The sequence below is a fragment of the Mauremys reevesii genome, linkage group 8 (genome assembly GCF_016161935.1).
Source record: "Mauremys reevesii isolate NIE-2019 linkage group 8, ASM1616193v1, whole genome shotgun sequence".
In the NCBI taxonomy this organism is placed as follows: domain Eukaryota; kingdom Metazoa; phylum Chordata; order Testudines; family Geoemydidae; genus Mauremys; species Mauremys reevesii.
This window is the reverse complement of record NC_052630.1, coordinates 13,461,678-13,484,621: the sequence shown is the minus strand read 5'-3', so window position 1 is coordinate 13,484,621 and position 22,944 is coordinate 13,461,678. Positions and strand designations below refer to the sequence as shown.

Here is a 22,944-nt window from a genome sequence, read left to right as displayed (position 1 = left end):
ATGAGGAGGCATAAGGCACATATATGGGCTGAACAGACGCTGCTAACTGAACATCTCTGAACAAGGGCTGCACAGATGCATATGGACCTGAAGTGGAGCACCCATAGGGACTTGAAGAAGAACTATATTGAACAAGTACTGTGGAAGTACCAACCCTTGCATAGATTTAGGCCCAAAGCTCAGTATTTCCTGGGTGCAACTGTGACAGGGATTGCAAAGCAGCTGGTTGTGGCTCCCTGATTCCTGAGCCATATCTCAAGTGGTCATCTGCCAGCTAAGAATACACAGAACACAGTACTATTCCAGTTGCATGCCCTGTCCTGCCACCAACATTCCCTCACCACCTGCACCCGGAGGCTGTAGAGCATGGGGGGAGAGGGGCCATGAAAGGATTTACACCAGAATTACATTGGGGGGGGGCACAATGGGGCAGCCCTCAGCTGGGGAGACTTAGTTGCTTTGTGGCCCAGTTCTGATTTGGTAGAATTTTATATCCACTTGGCACAGTTGGAAATGACTATGCAAGGTGTTGGATATTGGCAAGTCAGACCCAAGACACTCTGTGATTCCAAGGCTAAACTTCCTTCACCTTTTGCATTGCCACAAATCCCCGCCTTGCACATCCTCAACTGGACACCTTGTTAATGTAACTTTTCCCACTTACTGTATATCCTCTTCACAAGATCTAGGGAGCACAAGCTGACAGATGACTTGGATACTTCATTACAACAAATCAAAACAAAACAAAAACTTACATAACTTGTAAAAATCCTCTCACTGGGTTTGATATGTCTTCGGATCTCACATTCGTTTGGCTGAATGATTGTGATCCCATCATTGGAAAAGACATAAAACATGTTTCCCACACTTAGGCCTTTAAGAAAAAAAATACAAAGCGAAAGAAGCAGAATTTAAAACAACTACAAAACCACATTTCTAGACTTTATTTTTGGAAGAACAACAAAAAAATCACTTTACATAAAAACTGGTAATTTGGATGCAGTTGGTGCATTCACAAAATCAAACTTCATGTCATAACGAGGGCTTCAAGGTGTGAGGAAGGAGGTACAGACACATTCAAAAACACATTGCTTTGGTGGCAGCAATAACAAAGATAGGGAAATATCTTGAGGTCTTCCATGCTTATATCTGTCTCAGAATTTGAATGTGTGTGACATTCTAACCTTGCCAAATCATGACTTTTTTCTCTTTCCATTTACACTGGAAATAGCTTGCTAACTGTTATGCAACTGAGAAGGAACTGTCAGCTAAAACACACAAACAAAATAACCCCTCAAAGTCACACAGTTACAATTAATTTGACCTTTTGTAATTTGCAAATTGTAAAGATGAATAAAAGCGTTGCTTGATTATTTCATGAAATACATTTTAAAAAATCCATCCTGTAGTCTAAAACCATCTGCATGAACCAAAAATAGCCACCAAAACAAATACATTTTTGAAATTTTGCAAACTGTAATTCACAAATGTGGAATATTTCAGCATTGCAATAGCACTCATCTATCAAAACTGGGGCATTCCAGGAGCTTTTGACAAACTGGCTGCTTCTCAGTGGATTTCTGTTGTAAGATTATAATTTCACATTTCTGTTGAGCAGAAATGCCCTACAACATTGATCGTTTGATTCTTCTTCAGCTACATGCAAATGCAGAAAATAATATCTTATAAAATGGGTTAAGGAATCTTTTCAAACACTAGAATCAGAAAGATTCCCAACACTCTTTAAATTTTTAAACCACCTGCTAAATAAATTCTTCCAATGGCCTTTGTTATTTCAGATAATGTTGATAGTGTACTTATCTGCCAAACTTCCATGGCACTGGTGATATAGAATTTTGTTTTTAATAAAATTTGTTCCATAGAAAATAAGGTCCTGATCCTGCAAACACTTAGAAACATGAGCAACTTCACACTACTGGGACTAGTTCTCCGTAGATTACCATCTATAAATCCTATTAGGAATACTCACATCTAAAGTGTTACTCCATATGCATTAAGTGCTTCCAGGATTGGCGCCTGAACCATCATAGGAGATTTTTACAGTAAGAACTACATATGATTGGGACTAACACAGTTTTAGAAAATTTCATAAAATATTTGCTGTATTTATTTAAATGACATTTCAGCATGGGAGGGTATTCCTTAAATCTAAACTATCTTGGTGTCAGATATCTGGCTTCAGAGTACAACTGCATGTAGAGAGACGTTTTAACTTTGGATATGTTTGTTGCTGCACTGAGAATCTGATGCTTTAAGATTAGCCTCTGAACCATATCACAGAAATACCCCAGTTAAGGCATCAAGCGGATACAGGAGCTGTGATCCTTAAAGGTGATGCCACAGTGAGGGATCATGCATTCTGAAAAAAGCATAAATATTGAATTTCCACTCAGACTCTACCTAAGGACTAAGTAGCTTGGTAGGTGCTAAGGGCTAATTTTCCAGAAGTACATTACCAGGTCATTTTGCCCAGGCATTATAGCCAAAACTCCACTGCATGCACATAACTCCCTTTTATTTCAATGGGAACTGAGTGTATGTATCGGAGAGCAGAATTTGGCCCTTTGTGCAATAAGTGAATGAATTTGCATATGTAAAATAAAAGTTTCATTTTAAAAAGTGAAAACATTCATGCAATAAATTATGACAATTGTGGTAGATGCCTGTTATTATCTGCATGCACATTATTAGTGTTATTTTATTTGATGATTTGGTTAGGAATATGAATGCACTTTCCAGCTTTTAGTAGTCCCTAACAGCAAAAACACTGCTTGATAATGCCTTCAGTTCTGTGCAGATCTGGAGTTACTCTTCCAATTTACTTTAGTTACCTTGCAATGTTTTAACATGATGGTCCTGAATCTATTTCCACTAAAGTCAGTGTGAGTTTTGTGTCTAACTTCAATGGAAGCAGGACCAGGCATTATTTAAAACATTAAGATGTTTGTTGAAGATAACATCTTTTCAGGTTTTAGAGGGTATTAAATTAAAATGCTCTTATGGTCGGTAATTTTCAATTCAGCTTTTAAACACAAAAGTTACTTTTCACCAGTTAACCCTTGGAGTTCAACTGTCATATCAAAAACATGCACCTCAATCCTGACTGGCTTACGCAGAGTAATGGTCCAATCAGTATCAATGGGGCAATCCATGTAATGGTTTTCCTCACTCTAATCCAAATCGATTGAAGCATTTAAATAGCTAAAACTGGTAATATGAGGCGTTCATGTTTAAATGTATATACATCCATAATTCTGATCATTATTTGTGTGCTCTCCCTGTCCTCCCTTGGTCCAGCTTTGAAAATAGTGTGATGATTAATTCTATATCTGAGCCACCCACTCTTCTATCCACTATTTTCACTGTACAAGATACATGCACATAAAAGCATGAATTATTGCATATACTTTCTATTCTATGTGAAACTGGCTGAGCATGCTATGTGCGCTCGTTTCTTGGGTTATAGTTGTGTATATGAAAACTTTTGAAAATATAGCCCTCTTTTAATGATCCACTGCAATTATTTAAACTCTGATTTAAAGCAAAAAGCTTGCTTCATGCAGCACAACATACAGTAATTAACTCATCATTAGTTTACTACAAAATCTAATGTATTGTAATATGACAACACGAGAATTTGATCACCTTAATGGATTCAGCTGTACCCATCCTTTTGGTTAATAATGTTTATTAAGTCACCAGTTTTAATTTTAACAGGAAGGAAAAATAAGTAAAATAAAATGTAAAAAACCAGACAAAACAAAAAGCCCTCTTTCTCATCCAGTCTTTTCTCTTTGCCAAGTTTTATCATACTAAATTGGCTCTTTTCTCTAGAATGAATTTGCAGATCAAATATTTTACAACTTAATTTCTAATATGTAGGGAAAGATTTATATAATCATATTCTAAACACACAGTTATTTCAGGAAAATGAATAATACATCTGATCTCACTAGCACTGTTTCTCCCTCTACATGTTCAGAATTTAATTTAATTTAATTTAGAAATGTGCAGGTTTGATTCTGGTCAGTTTACAGTAACTGCACTATATTTAGTAGAACTATTATTCAACTTTACATATTCCTTTAATTCCTTTTCTGTCTGCTTATTCCATGTAAAGTTTTCTCACCCCTCCCCTCGAGGATCTTTAAGGTAGAACATGGGATACACAGTATATAAACAACCATGCACCATTACATAAGGTGACGCTTGACTGATTTAATTCAACAGCAATTTCAGATCTGAGCAAACTATGCACTGGAATGGAGCAAATCTAAATGCCCACAGTGCAATCTACATGAAGCTCAGCAGAGGAGAAACAATCTCCATCATTGTGTATTACACAGTAGCTGGTGCCGAGTTGGGAATAGGGAAGAACTGTCTCAGGACAATCTGCCACTTCTAATGACCCCACACCTGCTGCTTTTACACATATGCCATCAGCACTACTGCAGGGAATGGGACAGTGGATACACTCTGGGTGTTCATATGCCAAGATGAAGAACTACAGGTCACTGAAAACTGTCACTTTCCTTATGCCTCTAAAATCCTCAGGGCAAAGCCAAAGCAAAACGAATAGCCCTAAGCCAAGCGATGCAATAAGATCCTCTCTTTGCATAGCGCAGAGGGGACCGGGTGTGAAATGGTCCTTGCACTCTCAACTAGTAGGATGGAAATATATGCTTTGCCGGATGGCAGAAGGAAAGGATGCTTGTGTCAGATACATTAAGGAAATTGCTCAAGAACAATTTATTCACTGGTGAAGGCTTGATCCATAATGCTAGTAGGCTAGTATGATCTAGGCTTCCTTGTGTGGAAGCTGCACAAGTTAAGCCTGCACCCAATGCAACACCAGCTTGTGACTGGACTTTAAAATAAAACAACCCCAAACAGTCACATCTTTTTAGTAGGTGTTTTATAGTCCAGGAGCCAATTTTTCCAGTGGCTTGGAGGCACACATGCAAGACCCCAATAGTGCCCAAACGTCCACATTTGTGCATGCAGTTGGATAATATATGTTTGTACATATGCAAGTGGATAAACTGTAAAATATCCAGTTGGGGGCACAACTGCTTAGATATTTTTTCATTTACTGCCATTGCACGTGCAAATCAGTATCTAGATATCTTAATACCCATTTTTGCACATAACTACAGTATATGCACACACAAAATCAAATGAAATGTTGGCCACAAGTGTCTCCTAACTGAGTTTGAGTCCATTAGCTTCTTAGGATGCTTTTTCTCTAATTTAGCCTTCAAGTTACAGAAATTTTGACCTTGTGCAGGACACACTATAAATCTGATCGGATTAGAGTTCTTAATTGCCAATTAAAACAAAAAGAAATGAGGCATCCTGTGCCCTGCATCTATTTAAAGGATTGGAGGGAGCAATAACTGTTGTTTCATCCAACACATATGAACATAAGCAGTGTGTGTGTGGTTTACATAATAAACATTTGTACATACTATTAAAGAACAGGTAAAGAACAGCATGAACCACATGTTTAAAAATGGAACTTATATTTATGTCTACATTTGTTCATTTACAGTAAATTGAGATCATAGTTGTTCTGGAAATTCTGTTAAGCTATTGTTATTTGCTAAGAACTTGACATTAAATTGCATTAGTGATTGTTTCTGCCAAATCAACAATTTCAAATACATCATGATCATCTATTATTTTATACAAAAAAAATCTAAGGGATTATGTACAGAATTTACATCACAAAAGTGACATCTATTATATGAAGGGTGGCTTTTGGACTGCTGGCCTGATATTTAATCTGAAAGCCGTGAGAGCTGATAAAGTTAGTGGCAAGTCAGTGGAGAATGGCCCATTATGGAATTATTGAAGCAGACAAGCACATTATCACTACAACAAAACAACTTTACTGCAGTACCTTCCTCTCGCCACAGTATGTTTGCAACTGCAGCATCAGAAAATTGGGAAAGCCAGAAAATAATCAAGAAAAGAAAAAAAACATACAATGTCAAAATTTTCATTGTAGCAGTTAACTGAATTAACACTGTGATTTTAAGTGAATTGCTTAATTTGTAAAAACTTCATGGCATTAATCCAGGCAAAGTATTTAATTTGAATAAAACACCAGGAAAGAAAGACATTTCCAAAGTCAAACTTCTTGTGGGAGAATCCTGCAGTCCTTGCACTGGTAAAATTCCCATTACAATGAATGAGAGTTTTGACTGTACCAAGACTGCAGGATCAAGTCTTGATGTACAGAATGTTCTCCTGAATATAATTGTAGTTACATTACAGACAGTGATTTCCCATACATTTTCATTAAGCAAATATAATATCTTTCTGAAGCCTAGAATAGACAGTTATACCAATGAAATGCTTTCCAGTATTTCCTCTGGAAATGTTACGCAACAACACTATATTTTCATTTAGGATTCATACAACATCCTTAGGTATATTACTTGAATTTTAGTTTGTAATATTTCAAATTATTTCTCACCATAGTATAATTTCCTTTGCCCATGGGTTCAAGTGAAAGTGACAGATATTTGCAAGAATACACCATTCTATTTAATGAACCAAGTATTGCCATGAGTGTGTGTATCTATTGTTAACATCTAATTCAGAATGTGGTGTATTTTTGGGAGGTGACTTACGCAGCAGAATCCTGTTTACACATAGCCCTAAAATATCAACCCACGCATGTACAATCTGCAGAACCTTTAGAAGCATCATATGCAGAAGCACTCTGGAGAGTTACTCCAAAGTGGCAACCAATCAGCTCTTCCAATATTGCAATTTCCTGTTGGGTACTGCTAATATAACAGTGCTGTGCTCTAACCGAAGACAGTGGCTAAGATTTAGATGGCAAAATATTTGTCTTTGTTATGGAAAATAATCTTAATATTTTAAAAACCTGTTTTGCTTCTTTTCAATGTGATACAGGTACACTAAAAAACTCAAGCAATCTGAACTGGTAACATCCCTTAAAGTTAAAATTGTTTCACAGATCACTATTCTAGGCATCCGATATTTGGCTATTTTGACTATTATTTGTCTTGAAAAAGGAAAAGTCTGTACAAACAGAACAATGAAATTTCATTTTTGAAATCAGGCAGTCATTAGAAGAAATCTCTGGGTTGTATTCTTTTACATCCAAAAATACACCTCTACACTGATATAACACAACCTGATATAACATGAATTTGGATATAACACGGTAAAGCAGCGCTCTGATGGGGCGGGGCTGTGTGCTTCGGCAGATCAAAGCAAGTTCAATATAACGCGATTTCATCTATAACGCGGTAAGATTTTTTGGCTTCCGAGGACAGCATTATATCGGGGTAGCGGTGTATTAGCAATGTAGTAAAGCTATCTATGCCCATATATCAACACAACCCTAACACACGAAAGCCCTCAACAAGGTGATACAGTCAGTCTTCTATCATACTTCATGTGATATCTTCTCACAGTACAGCCCAGTTCTGTAATCACTATGTGGGCAGAATTCACACTAGCTTCAATGGGAGTTCCACAGATTGTGTGAAATGATTCCAGGACCGAGTTGTAATTGCAAATGTGTGATGGTTATTTTAGTGGACTAAAGAACACAAAGCAGATTACATTCATGTTAGGCCTCTTCCTGGAAATCCTTACTAAGGCAAAATTCCCATTGAATGTGTTCAGGTACACAGTAATTAAAACCAAAGAGGGGAAACCACATAGCATTAGAACAAAAATAAATAGTGGGTTCCTAAAAAGATAAAGGAAAAATTAAGCTTACGAGTCTTTCTGGCTGAATCTTCGATGAAGAGAGAAGATATGTCCTCATCCACTCCCACTTCATTTTTAGCAATGCATGTGTAGGCACCGGTGTCTTCATATCGAACACTACTGATATGAAGTTCACTTCCATTTGCTGCAACAAAGACATCCATAAACTGTTCCTCACTGATGTAACATAGCTGTTCAAATGCCTTAGCTTCCTAAAGAGGCTTGTTATAGGCTTGCAAAGTGAAAAGTTTTTATCTCTGAATATTTTCCATGTTTAAACTGAGATTTTGAGGAGTTTGCGGATTGCTAGAGGATGGAAGTGTTTTCTTTTCCTAGTGTCAAATACAGACTTCCCACAAAGAAATAAAGTGAAATTCCACATCCAAACAGAATGCAACATCTTACTTATTTGCTTCAAGTAAAAATTTGTAAAATTCCCCTTTCTTTGCACAAAATCATACAAATACTACAATTTTTTTCATCAAATCAATGAAAATCTGATTTTTCACCATTTTAGTATAGGGTGTTAATGTTTTCTACACAATCCCACCTATTGTGTTGTTCTCCTATAATGCACTATCATTTAAAATACCCTTTTAACTGTGTTAGGGGAGGTCTCGTTTCCTTATATTTATATTGCAAGTACAATTTACACATGATCCTGCCCTCTGTTAGCTTTTGAAAATGAGGGTCTAAAATTAGCAATGAGAAATAATTTCATTTGCAGATGTTAATCTGAAAAGGGAGACACCTGAGTCAGAGCCTGATTCTCAGTAGGTTTGCATCTTGTATAGTCATTTACATCTGTACAAAGTGAATGTAATATATTGCCTTTCTGATTGTTCCTGATTTAAACAATGAGCAAAGCAGTGGAGTATCAGGTACACTGTGTTTTAATAGAATGCTGTTATCATTTATACCAAGCAACATTGTACTTTATGGGAAAGTCACTGGAGAAAGAGAGAGAAAAAAAGAACAGAGGTCATGGAACATAATTTTCATACTTTTGTGACAGCAAAAGAAAAAGAATATCTATTTTTAGGTGCAACATTAACAATTTGACTCCTTTTTTTTAACAGTACATACATTTCCCAGAATTCTGTCCTTACCTAAGAGTGTTAGTTGTTTGGATAATTTTGGCATGATATCAATACCATTTTTTAGCCACGTAATTCTGGGATTAGGAATGCCTTCAGCATGACATTTGAGACTTGCGGATACGCCAGGTTCCTGTGCCTGAGTTTCAGGATATACACGAATCACTGGTGGCACTGTGGAAATAAGAAATTGGTGATTTTAAACTAACTGGTCAATTGTCATCTTTCTTTGTGCTTTGTAATCCACTGACTTCGATCTCTGTTGTAGAAAAAGCCTGATCCAAAGGATTGTGAAATAAACAACACTCTCTTTTCCATTGTAAACTAGAGTTAAGGTTGCAGTGTAGAAAAATCATTACTGTATTCTGTTGACTGAATCAAAACAAAACGTTCCAAAATTAAATTCAGGAGGTTATCCTTGTATCTGATTTTGTAGTCAAATCACCTTTAATTTTTTCAGTAAGGCCTTAAACCAACTCCAACTGAAGTTATTGGAGAGACTCCCATCAGCTTCAATGAGAGTCGGATTGGGACATAAGTCATGTGCTTAAAATTAAGCATGTGCTTAAATGCTTTGCTGGCTCAGGGCCTAACGATCTTTCTCTCTAATATAAACTGGAAACATTGCACTGAAATTGGTGGGAGAAGAACTGGATTCTTTGCCTGCACTTATTCAACAAAAGGCACCCAGCTATTCAATATTTTTAATTATTAAGAATTCATAGCAATAAAATAGTTTAAATGTTTACTACATATGATTCTGAGCAAGTAGGATATGTATAAATTATTTATTTAGTTGGAAGGTATCCAAAAATTGACAATTTCTTGCAGGAAGCATTTGTGTACTGATTGGCAGAACTACTAATTATATAACAATTTCAAACAAGTTAATTGATTTTCAGTCATGTTCCGATCATTGCTCAATTCAACAAACCTTAATATTACCCATTAATCATTTTTAACTATCTACTCTGGTATGTTTAAATAGTTTTAAATAATTCATAAGTGTTTTTAAGTTTGTTTCTATTCAGTGTACTATTCTTACTCATACTATTTAAATACATTTCAATTTAATGCTTGTGAAAGTTGCCAGGGTAACAGAATTACAGAACTGAAGTCTTAAGTCCTCTACTTACAACAAATGAAAGCCATTTAAAATTATATATTTGCTCATCATTACCATACAATTTCCACAGATATCTCCTATTTTTGAATATAAAGAAATACTGCGGTATTTCATACACCACACTGTGTAAAAATTGTTGGCAAATTTTGAATGGAGACAATAGGCAAACCATGGATACTATTCATCTGGATTGTTCAACCAATGTACCTCAAGTCCTGACCTAAAGAGGTGATTAATCAAAAACTGCAAAAATAATTGTAAAGATATTAGGCCCATTAAATCTTTGGTCTTTCAGCTGAAATTCCCAATTTTAATTGTGTGGGGCAGATATTCAAAGGTATTCAGGCATTTATAGATGCAGATAGACACCTACAGGGATTTTTGAAAGCACCTAAGCAAGTTAGGTGCTTAACTACCATTGAAATCAATGGTGTGTGTGTGTGTAGACGTCTGTCCATTAGGAACTGGACTAAGACCACTAACTTTTAGGTAGGCCACTGAAAAGGTCAAAACTTTCATTCCCTGGTAACCTATGTCAGATTCACTCCAGCAGCCTAGAAGTGAAAGGTTCCATATCCCATTACCAACCTGTGGAGATAAGAGTCTTTGTAGTGTTTATGACTTCAGTAACTGTGATTATAGCTTCAATAGCCTGATCAGAAAGCCACATAACAAGCGCCACCAGTCTATTACACTGCCAAAGGTAACTCCCCCAGTTGACAGATCATGTTTTCTTACAGTGGGGGAAAGGAGAAGATTTTTATGGCTTGTTCTTACACCTAAGAAATAGTTCCTGCAGCATAGCAAAGAACTAAGCCCCCTTCTCACCAAATTTGAGAGAGTATTTCTTTGGAGGAGATGTGGAATTCTATTTTTACTGGTTATGTTTCAAAGTCTGAAGTAGCACTTGCAGAGGGGGTTGTGGAGATCGAAGAAAGTATGTTCATTTGAAAGAAACAATACCATTTACTGAAGGACACAGAACATGGGAAAATGCGAGGATGTGAAAAGAACAGACTACAGAAGATTGAAGGATAATAGCAAATGATGATACAATATAATGTGTCCCAGAACAAGAATTCCCTTTCTCCCCCACATTCTCAGGAGGATAGAAAGTTGTGATGTGAAAAGGGAAATTTCTTCTATAAAGGGAAGAATATATTATTTGCCAACAGGAAACTGCATATACAGTAATTTAGATGAAGCAATCTAAAACAGAGTCTGTGTAAAACCCTACAGTGTACAGTACCCATTGCCAGATTCCTGACACTAACACTCTCAAAGGGGTGTAAACTAGGAGATTTGGCAATGTTCAATGGCTGTTCTCAATCACAGAAGTGCACACTGCACCTTTTTCCAGAAAGTAAAAGTACTGGTATACAGGAATGCAGCTTGCATCTGCCCTGTGCATTCAGAATACACAAGAGCACCATCACTAGGCCATTGCAGCTCTCTTCACAGTGCTCCAAAGAGAAACAAGGGCAAAGTTTGTCCCTTAGTACTTTATTATATAGTACTGCAGGCCCTATAACAAACAAAACTGTCAACCATAAGGGTTGGGCTATCAGTTTGGTACAAAGAAGAGAAGGATCAAGATTCTCTTACTCATCGTGCTCACTGCTTTTTCTAGTCACATCTTGAAAACACAGAGGAGATCAAACACAGACTGCCCCACATTTCATCATACTGATTTGAAATCAGCAGAATGTTCGCAGTCATCTCCCAAATAAGGGACATAAGATATTGGAGGTCGCTGGCTTGAAAATCAGTAGATGAAAATGTTCCAGTTCTATGAGTTTGAGAATCTTGGGCACATCAGGTGCAAAGACTTGTGTATTTAACATTTCAAAAATGTATCAAAATTAATTCATTGCTAATGCTCGGCTGTCGATAGAATTTGTAAGGCAGTAACCAATGAAATGGACAAATTTCTGTCCATTTTTCAGTTAGGAAATTTTGGGAATCAATGAAGTAACAGTTTAAAGACTCGCAATGCTGTAGAATGCATAGGACCCGGGATGATAAAAGTACCTTAATCTAACAGCTGGTATAGAAAGAAATGCTACCAAACGAACCTTATCTACAGCTTGCGAGGGTGCTTGATAGCTGCCTTGGGGTAGTTCTAGTAATTAAGTTCAACAACATGCTCCTTAAAGCTTCTTTTTGATGAGCATAACTAGTGAGAGAAGATTCCATTCTCTCTCCCTTGTCTACTGGGTACCTAAAATAGGTATTGAGTTAGCACCTCTGGGTAATCTTTTGAATGGAGTCAGACATGACAGCAAGGCTTCAAGTCTGTTTTTATGGCTTAGAAAAAGACTATTAAAGTGACCAGAGGCAATGAAGAAAAAAACCACTCCAGAATTTCCAACAAAGGAATGTCTTTAGAGTCTACCTATGCATTAGATATTTAGATTCGTTTTATTTCCTATTCATAAAAAAAGCACAATGCACCATTAGTGTCCTGTCATCCATGGCAATAAGTAACACAAGCCACAAGTACTTTTAATCAGACTGACAAGCTTAGTTTCTGACCCTGCCAAGTCTACCAATCATAGTCTGTCTAGAGATATAAAAACCAGATTGATTAGATTTAATATTTCAAGAGAGCTGCATGTAAAGGCTACTACAAAAAGCAAGCTTTGTTTTAGTCAATTAACATTAGAAGAGTGCAATTCCTAAACAAATGGACATATTGGCATTTTGACTTAATCCTCCTCCCATTAAAGTCAATGGCAAAGCTCCCATTGGCTTCAGTGGGTGCAGGATCAAGCCATAGGATAGGAAATATACATATTTTATAATACATTATAAATTATCATGCCTTTTTTTAGTCCATTTCCTGCTCAAATGGCCTTTTAACTGCTCAAAGGACACTGTTGTGATAAGGATCTCCAAGCATGACTGATGATTTAAGATTTTATTTTGGCATGGCAATTGCTGGATTTTTTTTGTTTACTGTGAAGCCTTAAGGTTAGATGAAGGCATACTACTTAAGAAAGCTGAGATTTATTGGTATCATCAGAAGGCTGTGAGCCAGAAACTCCTGAACTCCCACCCCCGTCTTGATATCAATTCTCTCTGTAGCTTTCGACAAACCCTTTAAAGTTCTCTGATTCTATGTATTTCACATGTGGGGACATGATCACCTTACTGAACTTTTATGAAGACCTGGAGTGCAGTGTTTGTTTCATGGAGACACACAAAGGGTAACATTTTCAAAAGAGCCAAAGTGATTTAGGAGCTTAAATACCATTTTCAAAAGCATCTATGGAGCCTAAGTCCCACTGACAGTCAATAGGATTTGTTTTGATTCCAAAGGGTTAGATTTTCTAAGGTATTTAGCCTCCATGCAGATAGTTGCCTACTCAGACTTTCAAAAGCACCTAACTGTTAACTGGCACCCAAGCATTTTGAAAATCCCACTAGGCACCAATCTTCTTTGTCAGGTGCCTAAATGCCTTTGAAAATCTGCCCTTTAGAAGCCTGAGTTTCACTGAAAGTCAAGGGGATTTAAACTCTTAGTTACCTCACTTCTGAAAATAAGACTTTTGCTCCCAAGTCTGTTAAATGTTGAAATGGTGAGCAAAGAAACACTGAAATACCTTTAAAAATCTGGACCTAAGTCACTTTTGAAAATGGGACCTAGACTCCTAAGTCATTGAGGTGCATGTGAAAATTTTACCCTAAATCTAGTGGTGCTGTCTCAAGCACTCATTCTTTAACACGTTCATAGCACTTTATGAATATTACTTAGTTATCACTCACAAAAGCTGTGCAGATTGGTTAGGAGTCATTGTACTGTATTGTACTACATCATTCTGGAATTGATCCAGTTCCCATTTAAGTTAATGACAAAACTCTCACTGATTTCAAGGGTACATGTTCAAGCCCTCTATGAACGGGGTACTAATTAACAAAGCAGAGGTTACTTGGAGCTCTCTATTTCTTCACGTTGCTTACTTGGATTTAAGGCATTCACGTACTTTATTAGCAGCCTGAGACTAGAATAGATTTACATTGCCAAATGTAGCCACTAGGTATCCTAGACACTGAATCAATGTAGTACACTAAAACTGGCTTAATTTGAAATTATGGCCTGCTGCACATCTTTCTCAGAATAGTTAATAAGGGAATCACGTTACTCTCTCACCTTCAAAATAGAGAGCATCTACTCCTGCTTTCTCCCCACACCTTGCTTCCTCTGCCTCCATTTTAACTTTTATTGCCTTTCTCTTGTCTTATCATAATTCATTATACAGGCAAGTCATTATGTGCAACTGTCTTATGATACCTGGCAAACTACAGACTGCACTTCAGTTCAGGGGTGAAAGTAACTTAAAGGACTTACTGGTACGCTGGAGTCCTGAGTGGGGGCGTGACCTCAACCGGAAGAGGTGTGGCGTCAACCGGAAGAGGCGGGGCCTTTCAAGATTTAAAGGCCCTGGGGCTCTGGCTGGGAGCCCCAGGGCCTTTAAATCACCCTGGAGTTCCCAGCTGCAGAGGCGGCTGGGAGCCCCAGGGCTCAGGGGCAAATTAAACGGCCCAGGGCTCTGGCCACCGCGGAGCTCCAGGCCCTTTAAATTACTGCCCGAGCCTGGCTGCCGGAGCTCCGGCGGGGATTTAAAGGGTCTGGGGTTCCCCACGGTGGCCGGAGCACCGGGCCCTTTAAATCTCTGCCCGAGCCCGGCTGCCAGAGATCCGGCGGTGCTTTAAAGGGCTCGGGAATCCCCGCAGCAGCCGGAGCTCTGGGGCCTTTAAATCCCCTCCTGAGCCTGGCTGCCAGAGCTTCAGCAGGGATTTAAAGGGTTGAAGCCCTGGGCCCTTTAAGTAGCAGGAGCACCAAACCTTTAAGGAGCAGGAGCACCAAGGAGCAGCGGCTGGAGCCCTGGGCCCTTTAAATCACCGCCACGGAAGCCGGTCCAGTCCGGCATGGCGTATTGGCTCTTGCTGATACGCAGTACCAGACTGTACCGGCTTACTTTCACCTCTGCTTCTATTGTCCTTGCTACAAATTAGTACTGTCCAGGTAAGCACATTTGTTCTTAGACTTGCAAAGATATCAGCTTAAGACTTTGGAATATGTGGACTATTGTTTGCTATTTCCCTTTATGAATATATATCTCCAAAATTGTACCATGTCTACAGCCAAAGGCAACATAAAAATGCCATTACATTAGACAAAGTTGTAAAGGAACAGGACTCATGCAATAGAGAGATTAGCTAAATAGACTTGTCTGCAGAGGGTCTGATTCTGCCATCCTTACTCATGCCATCTTACATTGTGGGTAGACCCATTCATTTCTGCAGAAGAGCTCCCAGTGATAAGGTGCAAGTCACTATGAATAAGGATGACCAAATCAAGCCCCAAAGCAATACATTGCTGCTACAGCATATGCATGCTTTAGTGATTATTTTAATTAATGGATTAATCATTCCTCAGATGTTTTAATTCTTTCAGTTCACAAATGAAAGGGATTTGCAGCCCTCTCTCTTTTCAGTTAAATGCCACATAACAAAACATTGCATTGTTCAAAACATGTCTCCACTGCTGGCAAATTCTCCTAGAGGAGCCTCATAATTGAGCTGAAGATCCAACTACCTATGGAAACTGTATTCAAGGAACACATTATTATGAGTTATGCTGATGTTTTCCAGAGCACAGGAACAAAGGAAAATTATTCTCTACACTCAGCGGTCTCTTGATTTGCAAACTATCAGTTTTTATAGCTGATTACAATTTTACAAGAGTCTTTATCCGCAGCAAATCTTTTTGTTAGAAATGATGAACTGCTTTTTCTCCCACTAAACTCAATGTATGCAGTACAGAATTTTCATGTGATTTCAGCAAATGGAAGAAAAAAACATCTCCAAGTACTCTTTCTATCAAAGATATATTTGCAAGGACAATGTGGATGGATTTGTTTTCATTTTAGATCCTTGCACTATCTGTCTTTCAACATGTTCATTTCTTCAGAAGACCTTAGGAACAAGCTAGTGTATGCATATTTGCTCTCTGCTTTTGCCACTGCTATACAAATCATGAGATTTAAATCTTAGTTTTGGTCTCAGCACACACACATCAGATCACATGTTACATATGCCACATAGCCACTACATATGGTGTTGAGATTTTGTGGCAGGTGCCTTTATCCTTGTGGCATAAAGGATGTTAGCTGACATTGTTTATCCAAGTCTGCATATCCTTCCTTGTACTAGCTTTCTTACGCATACACATCAAAACTAGCATCAGACTTTATTTACATTTCACTGTTAATAAACTCTTTGACCATGTCATCAATGGTATTTCTAAACATACAAGCAAGTCCATATTCTTCTTCTTAGCATATATGCAATGTGCCTCAGGTAGAATGTGACCAGGATTCATCAGTGAATTTGGTCTGCTGGTTGGATCATTAGCTTCCTTGGTCTGGGCCATGTACCATTGGGGAGTGAGATGTGAATGCTGATCCATGCCCCCCAAGTCATATTAATACTGCATATGTGGAATGCTAACCCAGGGATCGGCAAACTTTGGCATGCGGTCTATCAGGGAAATCCACTGGCGGGCCGGGACAGTTTGTTTACCTGCAGCATCCCCAGGTTTGGCCGGTCACGGCTCCCACTGGCCATGCTTCGCCGTTCCAGGCCAATGGGGGCTGCAGGAAGCAGCGGCCAGCACATCCCTCGGCCAGTGCTGCTTCCCACAGCCCCCACTGGCCTGGAATGGTGAACTGCGGCCAGTGAGAGCTGCGATCAGCCAAACCTGCAGATGCTACAGGTAAACAAACAGTCCTGGCCTGCCAGCGGATTTCCCTGATGAGCTGTGTGCCAAAGGTTGCCGATCCCTGTGCTAACCATATACCAGGCTTGATGTTCCCTATGAAAGGGGACTCTTAGTCTAAACAGGAAGTCAGGACATGTGGGTTTCATTCCTGGCTCTGCCACTAGCTTTCTGTTTGACCCTGAGTAAGTCATTCAAATGGTTTGTGCCCTCTTTCTGCCTACGTAAAATGGCGACAATGCTTACTAACTCACAGGTATGCATCTTCGTTCATTAATGCCTGTGAAGTGCTCTGAGATCCTTGGGAATCATTTACAGAACTGCAAAGTTATGAAACTGTTAGCCTGCACTCAGGGGCTGAAGTTAAGAAAAATGCAGATAAACCTTTCACTGAGGTCCCCAAGCCTCTGATTACAAAAACAAGATGACAAAGGCCCAAATCCACCATGATCCTCAAAAGCCCTGTAGGACGCTACCTAACCTGGAGTTGTCTACATTTCTGCTATTAAAGTTCCTGAGGTGCTTAGGGTTTCTGCCTCTGGGTATGTGCACTGCTGCCTTTGTTCTGACGGCTGAGGCCTAAGCCCCAGCAGGATCCTCAAAGTAGGTGATACTAGATGTTGCTCTGCCTATCTCGCCTGAGGGCCCTCACCCAATAAGTGTTCTCAGAGCATGCATAACTCCAGACAAAATGGGGTGATGATGGTGGTGTGTGTCTGTGTGTGTGTGTGTGTGGATAGAATAGGACTCCCTTATAATCTTTAACCCAATGGTGAAGGCACTCATCCAGGATGTGGAACTATGGGATATTCTGAGGTGGGCTTCTCTCACTCCTGTTGAAGCTGTTCCATTAATAAACAAACATGCACTGAGCCAGAGAGAGACTGAGACTGACTCATTAGTCCTGTGGCTAGGGCACCCACCAGGAAGGCAGGAAACCCAAACTGAAATCCTTTCTTCTCATCAGGCAGAGGGGGGAATTCAACTGGGGTGCCTGCATCCCAGGTGAGTGGCCTTACCACTGGAATAAAGGTTATAAGGGAGTCCCCCCCAACCAGCTAGTCTGTATGGAGTTAAGTATTGCCTCTGCTGCTCTTGCAAGACACAGCTTAGGCACCAGACTCCAGGAGACAGTTCACGGCTCTGGATCTCAAGAGAAAATAGGCACTTCCCTCCAGCTCAAACTTAGGCACCTAATTTCTTAGGCATGGGGATGGGGTTTAGGAGGACACATCTCTCTCCTCAGCATTTGCTATTGGCTGTCTCAGGTTGCTCCCCATCTGAAGTGCTGGCTTTGGTGGATCCCATTCTTCGACAACTCTCTTTCCCCATGCCTAATCCATGGTTCGTGGAGTCCACTGGGTGCCTAAGCAGATAAAATCTGGATGCTGCAATGCTGAGCATTACAGCCCCTAAGTCCCTTTGTGGATTTTTGACAAGAACACTAACATCTTTGAAGTATCAAAGGGTCAACAGGAACAACAAACATGCCTAACCGCATGCTGCAAAGCCATAGAACCATTAAAATATCTTACGGCTGAAGCTTCCTGTAATGGAAGTATATGTGTGGTGTGACATTAGAGGCAAAACAAAATTAGCTGACCTAATGAAGTAGAAAGCCAATCAAATGATTCAAAGAGAGGCCGGAGGAAACATGTTTTTCTTGCTTTTGCTCATATATGTTTGGATAGAAAGGGAAACACTGTGTTACAATTAGCAGTAATGTGAAACTAAACCCGTGTTTATTCTAAGATTCAAATGAGATTCCGGAAAAGATCTTTGTCTTCAAACAGTGACATTCTCTCTGGAATGCAGCCACCTTCACTGTGACAAAAAGGGAACTCGTGTGAACAGTTTACTAGTGTGGTTAGATGAAATGAAACCTTTCCACGAGTGGATTTTCAATAAATGAGATTATCCTATAATACATTTAACCAACAGAGATCGGCCCCAAACTAAACCTTGCATGTGAACAACATTTAACTTTGGAAGATGTTTGGATCTGGATTAGGATCTGAACTTCATGCTTCATGCCTATCTTTAACCTAATCACTATGGCATCACATGGCAATGTTACATTCCTAAAAGAGACAAAGGCGATTCCTGAAGTTACTCAGAAGATCAGTGTTTCAGGTTGGATGGGGCATATACCGGGGCCAAAGTCACTTCCTTGTATAAAATTAAGTGGAGGAAAAGAATGGAGGAAACGTGTTTTGAAAACTGGAACTGAGTGTGCTTATCATTGTGTACAGTTGTAACTATGCATTTAGAACTGTTGCATATATGTGCCAAGATATGATGGGGGAAATGATACATCAACACATAATTAAATAGGAAAGCAATGACTGACTGACAGCAAAGGAAAGAAATAATACAAAAACTGGCTTGGCATCTTAATTGTGGAATGATTTAGAGTAGCAGAGCAAAACTTAAGTTTGTTCCTTTCTTTGTTGCTTGCTGATATTTCCAAATGAGATCTGAAAGATGACATGCAGGCCTGTCAAATATACTAAATACCGCATGTGCCCTTGAAGAAACAACTTCCTCCTCCCCTGCTTCCATCCTGCTAACGGTATTACTAGCTGCTGATTTAGGCAGGTACTGAAGAGATTTACTGCCTTTCTTTTCATTAGGATCCTTCAGAACCCTCTGCTTTTTCACAAAAATGTGCTGCTTTATCAATAATCCTAATCCAGACTAACAAAGACCAACCACATAGCACTATTACATTACATTTGCTTATTCAAACCCCATCAACCCAGAGCGTAAATTAGAGGGCATAGTTTTTCCATTTAATTTAGCTTCAGCCAAAATACTGTTTAGGATGGTATCAATAATAGTCTTAGAAAATACCTTAAAATGGTCATTGAACGTGGGGAGGATGAAGAATGTTTCTTCTTTGTCTACTTATAGTTAAATGCATCTTCACTGCTTAAATAAACCAGATGTGTTGTAAAGCATTCAGTTGCAATATACTGAAGCCAAATACATTGCAGTCCCTGTCTACCATGGTTTTCTCAAAAAGAATACACTTCATATTTCTGAGCTATTACCTGTTTGGTATATCATCTGTAAGGGCTTGGGTTTTGTAATAGGAAAAATGTCAGTGGCTCATATAGTCCCTTAGGGCTGCATTGTGGTCATCAATAGAGTCGGTTGCAAAAATTCCAGATAAATATTTTTCTCATTGGAATTTGCTGATTTGTCAAAAATCAAAATGTTTCATGGGGACAGTTTAATTTTGATTAAATTCTGATGGAACCCAGGTCGGGTTATGGTAGAAACTGGCCTGCCAGGCAGCTTTTCCTTCCAGCTTGTCTGCCTAAGTCTTTGGCAGCCTGTGGCTCCTTGGAAGCCCACATTTTCAGGCTCTGAGGGTCCCCGAGTCCCGTGAGGGACTGCCCCAGACTCAAGGCTCCATTGCCTTTCATGGAGAAATTCCAAGATTTGGGATTATTTTCCCAAACTGGGACAAAACCAAATTTCAGAATATCAAAATCCTCTGTGAAATGGAATTGTCTTTCTCTGCCTAACTCTAGTGCACTAGAGTTGTGGTAGGAGGGTGCAGGGAGCTACCATGAAGAGTTTAAGTCCGTGGTTTTAAAAGGCCCTCCTGCCAAGGAGCCGGACCCACTGCTGGCTGCTTCCAGGGCACAGCACGGTGTCATAACAGGTAGGGACTACTAGTTTTTACTGGCTGGCCACCAGGGTCCCTGGGTGCTGAGCAAGGCAAACCAGTGCCTTGCATTCCGCAATCCAGTACTAGGTTGTGATCCAAAGTTTTAAAACCTCTGGTTTAGGTAGGTACATATAAGACATCACTGTCATATCACAGTCATATCTGACTGCTTCTAACATTCCCTCCAAAGGTGTGCAGTCATTTGGGTTGTGAGAGCAATCAAGATTCAAGCCTCCTACCTCCTACCTATGTGTTTTACTGTAAGCAGCAGCAGGTGTAGGGCAGTGGGAATCACATGCTATCCTCTTCTGAAGCACTTCTATTGCTGAGTGCACTGCAATACCCTGGTACTCCTAAGACATTCTGCCTGCAAGAACCCATGCAGGCAGAATGACTCATGGGATCTCAACTCAGCAGCTACAGTTCTGCTCCTTTCCTCTTCGCTGCTTCGCAGGGGAATTTCCAGAATTTCTCCCTAACTGTTAAGTAAAAAGACAAGAAATTCCTGAGAAGTAATGTGTCTTGGGACACTCACAATGTCTTCTGTTGGTGAAGCAGCATATTTCTATCATCAGTTTTTGTTCCATTGCCTCAACATCAGTTGCTGGAACAAGTAATCACTCAAGTATAAAAGCAGAGTTTTAGTGATGTGGGAGAGTAGCCAAGCACATTAAGAACTACAACAAAGCAGTTTTGCAAAACTCAAGAGCTCACACGGGAATACGGGACACTGCGTAAGACAAAGATTTCTACAGACTACAGTATTACTAGATCAAACTTGTGGTGACATGAGTGCACATGACTTTTATATTGGTATTTGGGGAGTGTACTTTACAACATTACAAGGCAAATGAAGAAGAAATGTACTGTAAAGCCCTCCTTTCGATAAGAAAAACTTTGGAGCTAATCTGCAAAACTCTCCCCCCAGCACATTCATTCATGAATACCACACATCGCTCCCAACAAGTTACATACAAGCTTGAGTATGCCTCTCATTGGAACCACTGACTGAAAAATCCTACTTCCTTTAATCTTCTTTGCATTTAGGTTTTAGTTTCAAAAGCCTTTGGGCTTTGAATTCTAAGTAATGACAAAGTCTACATTGTTGCCTGCCAACTAAACTCCATTCAAAGCTCATAATACATCATATAGTGTACAAAAGATTAAGCTGTTAGTCTGCTTTTTCCTCAACTGCCAGTCATGTCACAAGTAACATTTTGAGAGGGGACACCTATTCTCACTGAAACACATACAATCTAGTTATCTTTATTCTAATACATTGCAAGTTACCATACCAAAAGATGAGAAATTATTGTCCATAAACATTAGGATAGATTCCAATCAAACGACCTGCAAGCTTCTTCCATTTGGTCTCCCCTGTGCATTGTATGATCTTGCAACAGAATGAACTGGGGGGAAGGGGAGGAAGAAAATAAAAAGCATCTGAGTCCAATTAAACAATCTTTCAGAGACTGCTGGGAATGGGAGGAGTCTAGACCCAGGTCATTCTGAGGAGATGAAAGGAAGCTGAGGTGACACTCTGGATGACTGAAGCAGTTACCCAGGGAAAAAACAGCTACAGAAAAAAGCATGGGGGAAGATACAAACAATGCTGGGAAAAAGATAGACAAAGTGGGTGAGGAAATATTTTTTACTGGCCCAACTTCTGTTGGTGAGAGAAACACGCTTTCAAGCTACACAGAGCTCTTCAGGTTTGGGAAAGGAACTTAGGGTGTCACAGCTAAATACAAGGTGGAACAGATAGAATATGTGCTAACTTCTTATACTAAACTAAGGGACCATTCAAGGTGAAGTGGCCTATCACATCCTTGTAGGCAGGGGACAAAAAGGAGGGTTAGTGGATTACAGATGGTTGTAATAAGCCATAAATCCAGTGTCTTTATCAAGACCATGTCTAGCAAACTTATGAATTTAAGCTCTCAGCTCATCTTTTGAAAGTGTTGTGCAGGTTTCCTTGGAGGATGAGGACTGATAGGTCAGATATAGAGTGATTGCTTTGTGAAAAGTGTTACCCACAGGTGACAGGGTGTTTTTGTCTTATCATTTTCCTGTGTGAGTTCATTCAAGAGTGTAGTGGTTGCCTGGTTGCACCCACATAGTTATTATTGGGGCATTTAGTGCACTGGATGAGCTATACCACATGTGTAGGACTCACAGATCTTGAAAGGTGTACTGTGTGTGTGTGTGTGTGTGTGTGTGATCACTGTAGCAGTCAGGGCCGGCTCTGGGCACCAGCGCAGCAAGCCCATGCTTAGGGCGGCCAATGAAAAGGGGCAGCACATCTGGCTCTTCGGCAGCAGCTCCTCCAGTCCCTCTCGGAGGGAAGGACCTGCCGCAGAAGAATTAAGTGGCGGCAGTAGAGCTGCCACCGAAGTGCCGCCGATCGTGGCTTTTTTTTTTCTCTCTTTTCACCGCTCGGGGCGGCAAAAACACAGGAGCCGGCCCTGGTAGCAGTGGAGAT

The 22,944-nt window shown here is 39.6% G+C and overlaps 1 protein-coding gene across 2 annotated transcripts in view; it reads right to left on the bottom strand.

Annotated features, from left to right (window-relative positions):
- The window catches only part of FSTL4 (follistatin like 4), an 817,110-nt gene that overhangs the window by 16,057 nt on the left and 778,109 nt on the right, over positions 1–22,944 (bottom strand). The window contains exons 15-18 of one of the 2 annotated variants that reach the window (XM_039485151.1): positions 8,886–9,047; positions 7,787–7,921; positions 5,924–5,950; positions 756–874 (exon numbers count right to left, since the gene is read on the bottom strand). In XM_039485151.1, coding sequence (XP_039341085.1) covers positions 756–874; positions 5,924–5,950; positions 7,787–7,921; positions 8,886–9,047 — 443 coding nt within the window. The remainder of the gene's footprint in view (positions 1–755; positions 875–5,923; positions 5,951–7,786; positions 7,922–8,885; positions 9,048–22,944) is intronic. The other variant, XM_039485152.1, reaches the window with a different exon arrangement.